At 34.4% G+C, this 15203-nt stretch overlaps 1 protein-coding gene across 2 annotated transcripts in view; it reads left to right on the top strand.

Annotated features, from left to right (window-relative positions):
- Nucleotides 1–15203, top strand: part of asp (microtubule assembly factor abnormal spindle) — a 67143-nt gene that overhangs the window by 29372 nt on the left and 22568 nt on the right. For both annotated transcript variants that reach the window (XM_089234052.1, XM_089234053.1), the window contains exons 16-17: nucleotides 969–1169; nucleotides 5274–5468. In XM_089234052.1, the coding sequence (XP_089090178.1) occupies nucleotides 969–1169; nucleotides 5274–5468 (396 nt within the window). The remainder of the gene's footprint in view (nucleotides 1–968; nucleotides 1170–5273; nucleotides 5469–15203) is intronic.

Genomic DNA, 15203 nt, shown 5'->3' with positions numbered 1-15203 from the left:
GGGAAAAAATCTATTGTATGTTGAGCTAAAAGCACATGCATATTTTTTTCATTTTTAAAAGATTTTATTTGTTTTTTGTTCAACCTATAACAATCTAATCATTTTATCAAACAATAGACATCAAAGGTTTTATTTTTTTAGTGAGAGTTTACATATATCTTCTTTTTTTTTTTTCTTCCCTTATATCTTATCTTGGATTTTTATTTCTCACAAGCATCGCACAGTAGATAGTAAATTTCCTGCAGGGGCGACTTAACACTAAATATTTTCATTTTGTGAATACAATATTTTTTTGAGAACAGAGATAGCGAACCATACTTAGAATAAGACAACCATAAGTATTCTTATGGGCATTGTATAATATTTCATCATGTATATATATTGTTTGTAATTGCATTTTTAATTCGGTTGCTGTATTTTTGAAATATATGACATCCATATTTATTATGGGCATCTTTTTCTCAGCCACCTCATTGGGCAAATTGCCTGTTGTGGCGTTGTATTTGTATTTTTTTTGCATGAAGTTGATTCACATTAAGGCCACTACAGGCCATTGTTGAAAAAAAATCCTTTCCCCCCCCCCCCCACTTTCTTTTTACTGAAACTTGCAGTTGTTCAGAATGCACATGGTTAAGGTATTTAAGAAAAAGAAGGATTGTTTTTCAGCAAGTAGTTTGAAATGTGTTGATTCTGAATTCAATTATTAAATCTAGAAAATTGCTATGTTAAAGAGCAAATGTCATCAATGTCCATGGATGTCTCTCTGAACAGGTATCGTTAAATCAAGACTGACTGTATGCTGACAGAGTAAAGGTTAAATAATTGGTCTAAGTTGGTGAAAACAAACTTGCCATGCTTATGAAGAAATATCTTGAAGAGTTTAGTTCTCTTGTCTTGCGATATACTTTAAAATTTCTGTCTCAGATTCGGTCAGTTAGGAATATGTCACTTTTATTTTCTCTTCTAAGTTTCAAGAACTTGGTGGAGTACCAGTACTGTCTCGTCCAACAGACATGTCAAACACTATCCCTGATGAGAAAGTCGTGATAACATTGGTTAGCTATTTGAATATGAGATTGATGGATCTCAGCCAAGAGATCAGGGCTGCTCGAATTGTGCAGCTGGCCTGGAGAAAGAGACAGCTAGAAAAGCAACAAGAAAGGCTGAAGGTAATTAAACAAGTTTTATGAATGAACTAAAGAAATAAATTGATAAGTTATGTACTTGTATTCTTTAAAAATCACTGATTCAAGAGTTACAAGTTGTGCATGGTGCTTTAAGTTAACTGCAAGTCATTTCCTTAGATGCAGTGAAATGAAACATCTGTATAATGATATCATCCATAACAATGATTTTGTGTAGATTCATAAGGACTGAACATTGGGTTATCTTCATTTGCAGCCCAATAAAATTTCTCAAAACATATTTGATTATCTTTCATCTAAAACACAACTGGCAGAACTATAGAAACCATAGCTTCTCTTGTGTGTGTAACAATATCACTCTGGTGCATTTTTCTGTTCCCTGAAAATCATTATACCGAAACTATGCTGCAATGATAACACATTTTGTGCCAAATAGTTTTTCGAATTTGAAAATGTCACTCTCCACTATTACTACAAAGTTTTCAACAGCTGGCTGATGCAAAGCTAAATCCAGGAAAGAAAATTCAACTGGCCTTGCTGGGAATCGAGCCTGTGTCCTCTCACTTACCGGGTGTGCGCACTAGACTACAAAGCTGACAAATTGTCTTTCCTTAGAACTCGTGTGTGTGTGGAGAGTGACAACTTCGGATAAGTTGCCACTTAGTTGCAGTGTCAGAAATTGTAAGCTTTGGTCTGAGTTAAGAGTATGGCTGTCCATTTACGACCCTATTCAGCACACGCAAGCTCTAAGGAAAGAGGATTCATTGCTTTTGTAGTCTATTGCACTCACCCAGCAAGTGAGAGGACATGGATTCGATTCCCCGCAAAGCCAGTTGAATTTTTTCCTGTATTTATCTTTTCATCAGCCAGCTGTCAAAACCTTTGTAGCAAGGTTTTTGTCAATTATTTCTATTTGTGCTGTTTTAAATTTATTTAAATGTGATAACTGTGTGTGTATATATATATAAGCTCAGTCGAATCCTGTTTGAACGAATACCATTATAGCGAAAATCTTGTTTTTACAAACACTTTTCTAATTCCTCAGATGGGTTTTAATAGAAACAATGCAAAAACATGGAATTCCTTTACAACAAAATTTCATTATAGCGAAGTGATTTCTCCAGTCTCCTGAAGTTTGTTATAACAAGATTCGACTGTATATATAATATTCCCTATCTGTGATGTCTGCCGATGGGTTGTACAACAGTTGTATTGTCATATCTCCTTGTGATCAGTCGAAATGACTCGATGCATTTAAAACAGGAATATCCAGCTTTTTTGGGGGGGATTTTTGAGCCACATTAGAAAACGTGAAATTGTTTTCTGCTATGTTTAAAATTCAAATGATCACTGATGCATAGCTGCCAAGTCTCCCAAATTTTAGCTTCGTCTCTCGACCTCCTGAAAAGTTCTTAAATCTCAAGAATTTTTACGAAAATCACAAAAATCCCTGATTGTCCCTAAAAATTCCCAACTTCATTTAAAAAGAATCCTCGCTTCTGAATACAATTCTTAAGGAATTTCGTGTGAGGCAAAAAGTCTTTTGATTCTCTTTCTTTTTCCCCTTTCAAAATGATGTCACATGTTGTAAATGTGGGAAGAGTGGGAAATTAGCATCATAAACAGACATAACAGACATAAACATTGGTCATGGTGGAAAGATTGACATCATCACCCATGTGAAATCAAAAAAGCATCAAGCAAGTGTCACAAAAAATCAGTGTTCTTCAAAAATTTATGTTTTTTTTTCCTTCATCTTCTGATGATTTTGTGGTCATTCGTGCAGAATGTTCATATAGTTTCTGATTGAAATATATACTTTTTTAGATAACCATTGTGAAGTTTTGGCTTCCAATTTCACTTGTTTTTTGCATAGGGATTTTATTCCCAAGGGTTTAATTTCCATGTGTGTAAAATCCCTATTTTATTTTACTTCCATTTTTAGTAGGGATTTTATTCCCTATGCTTTAACTTATGTGTGGAAAATCCCTATTTAATTTGTAAAAATCCCTTTTATATTTATTAGGGAGTGGTTTTAGTACAAAATACGGGTCCGCGCGAAAATCTCCCTAATTTTCAAAAGTTGGCAGCTATGCTGATGGGAAAAATGTCAGAGTGAAACTTGTAGTGCCAAACCAAATAAAATGAACGTAGTTTTGTTGATTCAAAGTAGCTAGGCTGCATTCATGGCTTTTCTCAACCTAGGGTTGAATAACTCTTGTTTAAGAGCATTTTTTAAATTATAAACATGAATAATATCTACACTGCTCAAAACAATTAGGGGAGCACATGGTTTTAACAAAATTACGCAAAGATGCATACCGAAAAGTAACATAAAATGAATCATCCATAATTTAAAGCCTAGCAGGAAACGGAAGAAGAAAACTTCATATGCAAATCAAAGTTCATGACGTCAAAAACCAGGAAAAGGAGATAGGGCAGAAATCGGTATGTTGCAGAAACGTCTGTTTTACTGCCGTAACTGTGAAATTCGATTGCGCAGTATTTTTTTTTGAGACAAGGTGACTTGAAGATGTCTCAACAACGTGATTTACCGGAATCCATGGCATGGCGTGTTATAGGCAGACTGGAATCCGGGCAAACACAACGTAGTGTCGCGGACGCTGTTGGAGTCGCCAGAAGTGTTGTTGCAAGGCTGTGGAATCGATTCCAAGAAACAGGAAATGTTAGACGTCGACCAGGGTAAGGTCGGCCACGCGCCACTCCAGCAACTGATGACCGGTATATACGGTTAACAGCCCGTCGAAACAGAACAGAGAATGCTACGCAGCTGCAAAGACGGTTGCTCTTGGCAACAGGACGAAGGGTGTCCAGCCAAACAGTACGTAATCTGCTTCATGAGGGAGTGCTCTATGCACGTAGGCCAATGGTCTGCATTCCGTTGACCCCACGCCACCGTGCGGCCCGAAGAAGATGGGATGCTGAACATCGAGATTGGGAGCAATGTGATTGGAGCCAAGTGCTGTTTACAGACGAGTCCTGATTCAGTCTGGAGTGTGACACCCGACGTGTTCTGGTATGGAGGGACAGGGGCACTCGAAATAACCCTGCATTCGTTCGTGAAAGGTCACAATACAGACGAGCTGGTTGGATGGTATGGGGTGGAATCGGCATAGGCGGACGTACGGACCTGCATATCATTCGGAATGGCACTTTGACGGCCCGAAGGTATGCAGACGAGATACTGCGACCTCATGTCATCCCTTACGCTGGAGCCATTGGAGATTCCTTTGTTTTCCAGGATGATAATGCCCGACCGCATAGAGCTCGTCTGGTGGAGAACATGCTTGAAGCTGAAACAATACAGCGTATGGAATGGCCAGCGTGCTCTCCTGACCTGAATCCGGACGACGCATTGCTGCGCGACCAAGGCCGCCTGTTACTGTCCGAGACTTGCAGATTGCACTTCTTGAGTATTCAGTATGACAAACAGTATTCCCCAAAGTCTGATCGATAACCTCATCGCATCCATGGCAAACAGGTGTGCAGCAGTCTTAGCTGCTCGAGGAGACCACACGCCTATTAAAACTCATGCATCATGTCTAAACAGTACTTTTTGTTATCCTTTACATGTAACCAAATTGTTGCCCTCAATCATCTTTTCATGTTTTTTCCATATTTTCAAAGAATTAAAGCTTAATTCCAAATTTTTTTACGGCTTTTTTCTGTATTGCACATTGATACGCGTGTACTATCCATTGTATGCCAATACGTGGCTGTCTCGCACGGTTTTCTTCACTTTTTTGCTTGCTCCCCTAATTGTTTTGAGCAGTGTATATATATAATTGGCTAGGGGGTCTCAAGTGGTAGTGTAGAGCAGTGTTTCTCAACTGCCGGGCCGTGGGTGATCTCAGTTTCATTTTTCCTATTAATTTCTCGTTTGTTGTTTGTATGACCGGGCCTTTCACTTACACAAAAGACATTTACCGGGCCGCGGGCTTCCAAAGGTTGAGAACCACTGATGTAGAGCCATTATTTGAGGATGCTTAATCATGGTTATCAATATACTAGGCGCTGAAAAAATAGATAGTCCTGATTAAACACATTTACAATAGCTTTTTTTTTTCATTTACAAGTTATCTGACTTCTTTTTTATGTTTACATCAGAGGGAAATAGCAGCAGCTATTGTAATACAGAGAGCTGTGCGTAAATTCTTGGAACGCAAGAGACTTCAGAGAAAGGAGAAAGCTGCTCTAATCCTTCAGACAATGTGGCGTGTTATGAAAGCAAAGAAAGTGGCCGCTGCTCTGAGGCATGCGCAACATTTGAAGTTTTTATCTAGCAAAGCTGTTCTCATACAGGTGAATAAAACAATGAATATACTGGGTCCTATCTATTTGTCTTTTTCTCTTCTATATAATTTGTTTTTCAATTAAACTATTTCCAATTCCATCGTTTTATTTGCACTTTTATAAACAGTTCAAAGTTTTTTAGTCTCCAACTTTATTTCTTACTTTAATGTGGTGGGTTTTTTTTTTAATAGCATTTTTCAAGTAAAGTAATCAGATTTCCAATGAAACCAATTTTAATAAAATTACTAACTGGTTATATAGTTTTTTTTTGTTACAGTAAAATAACATTAGCCTCCTCAGTCCTGAAGAACACTTCGAATTTCACGTTTCATAATTTTTTTTTTCATAATTTTAATAAACGTGTTCCTCATGTATTCCTAAAGGATCAGCATGATCCGTCCAGGGAATATGGACAGACTGGAATTTCTTACATTCATTTTCAACTGTGGTACTGCCCAAAATTAATTTCTGCCAACAAATGAGTATTAATAAGTTACTACCAAATGTTTATAACATCTTGCATTAGAGAGTTTTGAGGTCTCTGTGAATGTTTTATTCATCTAGATGGACATTTTTTTAAAATGTGGTGTAGCGTCTCCCACAGATGATGCCAGGGTATGTTGATTTAAATCAAGCTGATTTAAATTGTGATTTTAATCACAAAATTTAAATTTTGTTTTTCTTTACTAACTTCCATGATATTGAAGTAAAAGTAACCTGGTATGGTATGGATGTTACTGATATGTGGTAAAGGTCATGATTAAAAGAAATATAGAAGCTCTTTGGGGTAATTATAGATTCAAACTTAATTCTTAGATACAGTGCAGAAAGAAAGCTGCTCTATTTCCAAATTTTATGCATGGAGAAAAATTAAATAAAAATATAGGGAGTTGAACTTAGCTAAACTACACTGAGTTCCCCTGATTAAAAAAAAGGAATAATTTTTTTCGTGTAAAGCCGTGAATTCTTTGCTCTAATTGCTGAATCAAAATAATAATAGATGTTGTACCAACATATATATCATAGAGCTTTCAACTTTCCTTTTCATATTTAAATTTTGAGTTTGCTCATTTTTTTTTTACCAAAACGAATCTGTGAAAGAATAAAAATGTGTAAACTACTAAGCAACATCATGCAAGTCACAAACACATATGCCAGTTGTGCAAAAAGAAAACTTGCCAATAGAATTTGTTTTATTTAGTTGATGCTGAATAGGCCTTTGGTTGTACATCAAGTGAATTGAGATATCTTCGCCATATGTGCGATGCTGAGTTGCCAAAATTCATTCACTTTAATGGGGGTGAGAGTTCATGAATAAAAACACTTTTCTCTACAAGAAAAATTTTAATCCATGAAGTTAATTTGGGCTCAACGAACTTTCATATTACATAAACACAGATTTTTGGTGTTTATATTTTTTGCTTGTAGTTGTTTATTTTGTTCGTTTGTAGTTTATTCATTAATGATGAATTAAATGTGAGAGATAAAAAAAATAGGTGATATGGAATTATGCATTCTTAATGAAGTGTTATGCAAGATTTGTTTTAATTAATTATCTTTCAGTTAATTTTAATTTAAAAAATCTGATTTAAATCAAATAAATACAATGTTTTTGATTTTTTTAATCATGATTTTCTCATACCCTGGATGATGCAGAGACTGAAGAGGTTATGAGATGTAAAATGAGTTACTCATAAAATTGTGCTTGATTCATGCCACAGGCTTTCCGCTGTTTGCTTCTTTTAGCAGAAGTCAGAATGGCCTATAAGACAATTCTGGCATATTCTCAAACTCAAGTCAACAAAATACTATTCCTTGAATGAAGAGTTTGATTGAGGGAGAAAGATACTGATAGATAATTTGATCTTAAAACCAGACTCAACCACTGAGCACTTTTTTGTTTCTGTTGTAGGGTTGAGGGGGAATGGATCACTGAATGAAGTGATCATGTTGAGTCAAGTTTTATGTTATGTGTTTAAACGTTTTATTTAATTATTGTGTGATATTTATTTTTGGAAAGTATTCTTTTTTTTGGTATTGTATCATTTACTTATCGTGACTGATCTCTTGAAATGCTTATAATACTGAAGCAAGTAAAATAAGTATGTTTTAGAAATATATATACGCCACTGTAATTAAATATAACATTTGCTTGTGTGCAATAGTAAACTTCACTTTACATGACCACTTCATCCAGGGTCTGTTCCCTCATGTCATTCTGTGAGCATTTCAGAACTTGCAGGCAACAAGTTAAAGATGCCTTATTTACATGAACTACAGAATTGTGATATTTCTCCCAAAGAAGTTCCATCATATTATATGTAATGGTAATTTTAAATTAATGATCGCTTCAATAATTTATTCAAACAAATGTCATACTACTACTCAACCATACATGCACCTCCTACACATTCCTCTGCAGACTTGAATTTATTATTTCCCTAATGAATCAGTACATGCTGAAATGTGTGTTCTGAGTATGTATGTGTTTCTCTAACATATTCATGTTCCCCAAAGCAGAATGTGCCAAAATCTTGTCGCAGAACAAATAGCGCTACTGCAGAACAATTTGGAAGAATTTTAAGAAAAAGTTTAAAAAAAAACACATGTTTGGGGATTTTTACCGCAGAACATTTCCAGTCAGCTGAGAGCTCGTCGCAGAACAGTGCTAAACATTCTGCTTTGGGGTTCATGTTGTCTGAGTTATGCATGTTTTGTGTTCTGGGTGTGGTTTATTGCATATTTTAAAGTGAAAAATATAGATGACTGAATTTCCATGTCGTGTAAGTATCATGTTGAAGGTCAGATTTCATATTACAGTCGAAGCTGGATTTTATGAACAAACGTTTTCACAAATTAATTCCTTTGTTTCCCCACCCCAAACCATATGCCTGAAGTTCCTGACTAGTGCACACTTTGAATTATTTCTTTTAAAAAATACATGAAACTCGGGCACTTTATTTTGAAGAAAAACTGAAATATTTTTTTAATTGTCAGATCATTACATTTGGATGAAAAATAACAGATAGAACCATCTTCATGCAATTTCTCTGAGTTTGCAGTAGAAATGTAGCATGGATACTCTCAACCAGATTTTACAAATCAAAAAAATATTTAGGCACCAGCTAGGAGCCAAGCACTGTTCTTAGGAGCCAAGCATGTTATTTTGCTCAAGAAAAACTGTCCTAAATGTTTTCTTTTACTTTTTTCATGTTGAAAGATATAGCGTAATGAAATCAGAAAATTTTGTGCCACTCTTAGACTACAATATAGCAATCCCATTTAGAAAATTTTGGTGCCAGTACTGATTTTCTAGTCACCATGGAAGCCTGGCACCTGGGATTTGTTCAGCCCTGATCTCAACCCTGAGAAGCTGGTATCTCATTTTATTGTTTCAAAAATGCCTTCATTTGTCAAACATGATATAAAACATTTCTTGCAGAAAAAGAACGAGGTAGATTATGAATAAATTTATTCACTGCGAAAGTGTCTTCTAAGTTGACTTCAGCTTAAAAGCTTCCATATGTTGCCAACATGTCTTTTTTTTTTTTTCAAAATAAAGTTGTATGAAAAAATATATCAGAACTTGCAGACAGACTATTTATTGATAGTACTGGTGATAAGGATACTTCAAGGGTTTTATGTATCGTGGATCAATTGTGTAATATTAGCAGAACTAAAAAACAGAATTGTACCAAATAGGCAAAACAGTACGGTTGATGACCTACAGTTTTCGGTTTAGTACACAGTGTATTGCCTTTGAATGAAAAATACTTACAATAGAGAATATATTTTTAGCAATATCAGTTGACTTTCTAAAATGTCTGATACTAGAATTCAGCAGTGAAACATCACGTGAGCTAATGAAAAAAATATATATATAAATATATATATATATATATATATATATATATATATATTTTTTTTTTTTTTTTTTTTCATTAGCTCACGTGATGTTTGTCCCTATAAATATATATATATATTTATTTATAGGGACTACCACCAACTACTAGGTCAACTACCACCCTAATCACTAACACAAAGCACAGGAAACAGAACTGATAAAAGCAAAAAACAAAAGACGTCGGCAAAACAGACAGTCGTCTTGGGAAAACTGTTGAGAAATGAAAGAACAGGCCCAATAAACAAATATTTAATGCTGTGTATAAACATTATCCATGTGTAGTTTATTACTATTGTAAAAAAAAAAAAAAAAATAGAATTATTTGATCATTTTGTGTCATTTCAACATGCAGACATTTTATACATCACAACGTTTCTCTGTCTAACAGCAAGCTTTATTCATCATTGTACTACTCCAAAAAGTGAAAAATCTATAGGGTTCAAAATAACCATGAGAATCTCTGAACTTACCGAAAGAAAAAAATATTACCCCTACTTATCCATCTGGGACTGGCAGGGCTACTAATTTCTTTCTGAAAATCTAGACAAGTTCTTGTTACTGTAACTTGACAAAAAACAAGATAACTCTCCTCTTGATGGTTTTCTCAGACTTAATCCATACCACTTGTGATTCCTGAACCTTGCTGAACAATGGGTGAAATTGGTTCTGAGGTCACATACAGTTTGTTCTGTTTTGATATATTGGAATAGGAAATAATTTTTTTTAATGTTCTGTTGTTTTCTATGCATGTAGCTGTGAAAGAACCCTCTATCAATCAATTTTGGAGCTTATTTTATTTTTATTTTAAATGCAGAATCTAAGTGCATGTTTTTAATGAAGTTTATAAAAATTATGTTGTTGATTCAACTATTGGTTGTGGCTACAGAGTATTCTGAATTGATAATCTTACAATAATAATAACCCCCAGAAGGCATGAAATGCACTTATAGGAAATGCACTTATGGAAGAAGAAAAAAAAAAAATAATAATAATAATAGTCAGTACGGGAAGCACTTCGCATACGGAGCCAGGTCGAAATCCCCAATAGTGGAAGCAAATCTTGCATAGGAGGCACATACAAGTTCTGATGGAAGACTGTTCCATATTCTTGCCACACGGCATCTATATCCGTGGAAAAAGCAATCCCTTCTAGCCATTGGTATTCTTATTTGGAAGCGATGCCTATGTAGGTTAACTCGCCTGTCTATGATCTCAAAGAAAGGCTCTCTCGATGGTAGATAAACATTTTGGTGGACTAGTTTGTAGCACATCTTCAGATCTGCAGCGATTCTATGCCATCTTATTTCATATGCACTAGGTGTGTGTATGTAATCAAATATTTCATATTGCTGAAAAACTGGGGTGTGATTCTTGGCAGAGACAAAAATCTTCCCAAAGTTTGTCTTATCATTAACATCCAGAAAGTCTCTCTCTTTGATGCGTTGTTTTTTGGCTGAGAAAATATCTCTCTATACTGTCACCACCTGGGGGAAGGCTATGTCTCTATTTCTTCTGGTGTATCATGTTACTGTGCATGTTATAATAAATACATAAATAGTTGTGTGCCTGTGGTATGTATATTGGTTAGTACACTTGTCCAGATCGCAAATAGAACCAAGGTCAGGGTTTCTCAAAGAAGAGGGGTTTCAAAATTTTTTTATTCTGAGTTGATGTTTTCTTCTGCAAAATAACACTATAATCTTTGTTTGTGTAGAGGGGTATAACTCAAATTCCCCCTTGTGTATGCCAATGGCCCAGGATCCCAAAATTGTCTGTCTTCTGTTTTTTTATAGGCACAGACCTTACTTTTCATAATACCCACATGGCCACTTCTCCCGCCTCTGTCTCAAAGAAAACTACATGTGAGTGCCCCAAAAATTCAATTCGCCCAGGGCTCGAACTTATTAGGAACAGGCTCTGGCCAGGGTTCAATTCCCAGTAGAAAAAACAACATTTTCTTTCTAAACTTCAACTCAGCAATAATATCCAGAAAGTCTTTTTTTGATTTCATAGTTTGTTTCTCATATAGAGTATTAGCATAATTACATATTAAATATTGTTCTTCAAAAAATAACTTTACTACGTTTTTTTTTTTCATGAAATTTAAAACTTATTGAAAATTTAAATTCCTTAAAAAAATCACCTCAATGTAAGTTCTGCTATTCATTCTGAATCAAAAGCTTTAGCCACACTGTCCTTCCAATAATTTGAAACTCCCAATAAATTAGCTGTTAAAAAGTGTGGGGTTTTTTAATCCATAATTAGGTGGCTATTTTTTTTTTTAAACTTCTTTTTGTCTATATAAATTTTTCTCATTGGCAGTTGAATAACCAGTAATCCAGTAATTTTTTTCTTCCTTCATTCTAATATCTAGGAGGTCTTTGGTTATTTTTTTTCTCTTCTTCAAAATTATGGCATGAAAACATATTGGCAATACTTTTTTATAGGCTTCATTATTCCATTTACTAAATTATGACCTGAAAATTCAAAATTTTTCACATCCATAAAGGTAAATGAGAGTTTTAAACATAGTTATTGATGAGAAAACCTATCAAAAGAATTGTTATATTAAAGTGTTATTATTCTCTGAAAACTCAATTATGAATTTTATGTTGGTTGTAGGACCTTTATATGTCAATGTAATAAGTATAGGAAGTATATTTTCAGTTGTTTTTTTTTTTCTTTTATTAAATTAAAATGATTTCATTTAATGAGCAAATCTATGCTAAACAGCATTTCATGTACAGTAGAATCCAATGCAATGATACCTTGTGTATCAAAAAAAAATATTGTAAAGGGAATATCATTATATTGAGAGACAGCATGTTATCATCATGTGCCACCAAATTTATGGGCAAGATTTCCATAATCTGGGTGCACGCAGAGTTGGCAAATTCTCCGTAACAACTTAGAAATTGAATTTTCTGGATCTTAATGCCGAAACTGATATTTGGAAAGAAGACTTTTCTTTCCAAATATCAGTCTCAGTATTAACATCCAAAAAATTAAATTTCTCAGTATATTTCAGGCCAAAAAAATACCATCTCTTCTGCGTAACAAATTTGGATACTTTTCATACTACCAATAATTTGGCAAGAGTTATAGCTATGATAGCCCTAATAATACATGGAATAATGATATTTACTACATTAATAATTTTTTATGATGGCACTTACCGAACAAATTTTGGTTTGTGGATATCATCATATTCTGTTAATTTGTATGGTTAAAAATAATTTATTGGAGTGATAAAATCAAATCAAAGTCTATGTCAGCGATATATAGCCTGTCTATAAATTCTACAAATGGTCATTATGTTTGTTATCTGAAATCAAGTATTGTGCTTTGGCGATGAAAAAACTTCGCCAATTTGGCGTCTACACAGATTACAAAAATCTTGTAAATTTATGCTGTTGTGAATCAACGTTGTTAGTGCCAAAGAAATTATAAGTGAGGGGTTCTTTATCAAAAGATTAGAGAATAATAGAAAATACTACAATAAGATATTAGAAAATACCATTCTAGAGGAATTTATCATAGTAGTATCAGAGTTTAAGCTAGATAAAAAAATTCCTTTAGCAAAAAAGTGAAAAGCTTTAGCAAAATGCTGCAATGCTAATGATTTATGGTTGGATGTCTTATGTCGTACTTCCTATATGCATTTTTGCGAAAGTGGCTACTACTACTTTCACATTCTAAGATTTTCTTTTGCATTTTGCGAAAAATTGATAGTAGCTTAAACCCTGAGTAGCATTGTACTAAAAGGAGTTTTATGTTGGACTGTAGGCAATTAGAAACATGATGTGAAAAAATGTAGAGGGATTTATAATTTTATCGAGTATCATTTTTTCTAGCTAGGTTTCATTTTATCATGATCACAAAGGAAATTATACGTTAGGGTGGATCAAAAGATCAAAATGTGGATAAAAGAATCGGCGTGTGGTGCAAAAGTTGTCTTTTAAGCAAAAACATGCAAAATTTTCAATTAATTTCTTCCGGTGCCCCACGACATATAAATATTTGCCAAAAATCTATTTTTATGCAAATTTTGAATAAAAAAATGAGTTAGTTTGGTTCAATAGTTTGGTTTTAATAGTTTGATTCATAAAACCATTATTTGGTTTTTTTAAAAAAAACAATATCAAATGATATTTAGTGACCTAAATATCATTTTTTCCTTGAAAAATTTTATATTGGTTCATTATTAGCCAAAATTTTTCATTTTTACCACATTTTATATTCTTGGGGTACATTCTGATGGTATATCTTTAAATGACATAAGATTTTATAAGTGGTTTTTTTCAAAAAGTCTCATAAAAGTAGCCAGATGGCCAGAATATATATATATTTTTCATATGAAGTATCTTATTCATTTGAAGTTATATATAAAAGCCAAAATTTCTCATTCTTACAAATATTTTCTAACCTTTGGCTACATTCTGATGATCTATCTTTCGCAAATTCATGAATAAAGATTGCACCACATCTAAATGTAGTGGTGCATTATCTCACAGGGCTTCTTTTTTCCTTCACAAAGAAGCAGCAACAATAGTGTTCTGGATAATTTTCCACAAGACTTCGATGTTGCAAAACAAGAAGAGGTTCGATGGACAAACACAGATTTATTTACAGAACAGCACTTTACACGTATTTACAAGCTAATCAGAGAGCTAACAACTTTCTTGCAAAGTTTAAACGCAACTGACTTCAGCAATAGAGTTTGTCTATTCGAGTCTCTTTTATCCTATCTAGCCTCTCTGTCTGCCATCTTGTGAGCGCCACGGTATTTATAACCCGGATAGAAACTTCGAGAAAAAGAACATTCCACAAAATTCAGTTTCCTAGTCGGCGGCGCTACCGTATGGAGGGGCGGGACTTTCTAGATTTTTCTCTACACGCCCTGCCAGTTCTCCCCCAAACGTGTCTTCGTGCGCTTAACCAAAATCGGTATCATCGATATTTCTGAATGCCATCGAACAAATTGCGCCATCTATCGTCAAAAGTTCGTAACAATAGTGACACCATCATGCTAGGGGCAGGTGGTCTTATAATCCAATAAATACACCAGTTGTCCCTAAAGGACAAAGACTAGTTTACTTGTAGTTACATTACCTCACAGGCATTTTCATTTTTTTCCCCGTAAGAAGTAGCACATATACTGTATATCTCCCAGTATTAATATTCAATAGTTGGTTTTTTTTTTATACTTTCAACGTTAAGCACAGTTAAGGTTCTGTGTAGTAGTAACAGATTTATGAAAAATAATCAGCTATATACAGGGTGATTATAATTAAAGTTTTGATTCCAAAACTATGCAATAAGTACTGGTCAGAATGACTTGAAAATTTGCATGGATACTCCTGAAGCAATGGAAGTTTCTTTTGCAAAAAAAAAGAAAGTGCAAGTAGATGGGATACTTGGCCAGCAGTATAATCTATTTTGTGCAGCCACATCATTTCAACACTTCCACAGCATCAGTGTGTGGATAGAACAACTTCTATGAAGATGCACATTGCAATACCGGCAAAGCAGCTGCTGAAGACTCATTTTGACAATAACAAGATGCAACTTAACCTTTGCAATTCTGGCTGGGGGGGGGGTACCTGAAAATGTTATAAACAGTGGTCAGATTGCAAACTTTGGTGAATTGCAATCTCCAGCACATCTCCTATATGTTAGAAGTTCCTCAGGAATATTAACGTGCGGGCGTGTTTGGTTTAATAAAGGTGAATTGTGCAAGCTCATCCACATCACGACCATAGCATACTCTGATCTGTTGTTGAACATGAATTTTTGTGCTTTCACCTCATAGCCAGAACACGGTGGGTAACATATTTAAT

The sequence above is a fragment of the Pholcus phalangioides genome, unplaced genomic scaffold (genome assembly GCF_987345545.1).
Source record: "Pholcus phalangioides strain wild (caught in Gottingen) unplaced genomic scaffold, Ppha-v1.0 ptg000008l_1, whole genome shotgun sequence".
In the NCBI taxonomy this organism is placed as follows: Eukaryota; Metazoa; Arthropoda; class Arachnida; order Araneae; family Pholcidae; genus Pholcus; species Pholcus phalangioides.
This window is presented reverse-complemented; position numbering and strand designations above follow the sequence as displayed.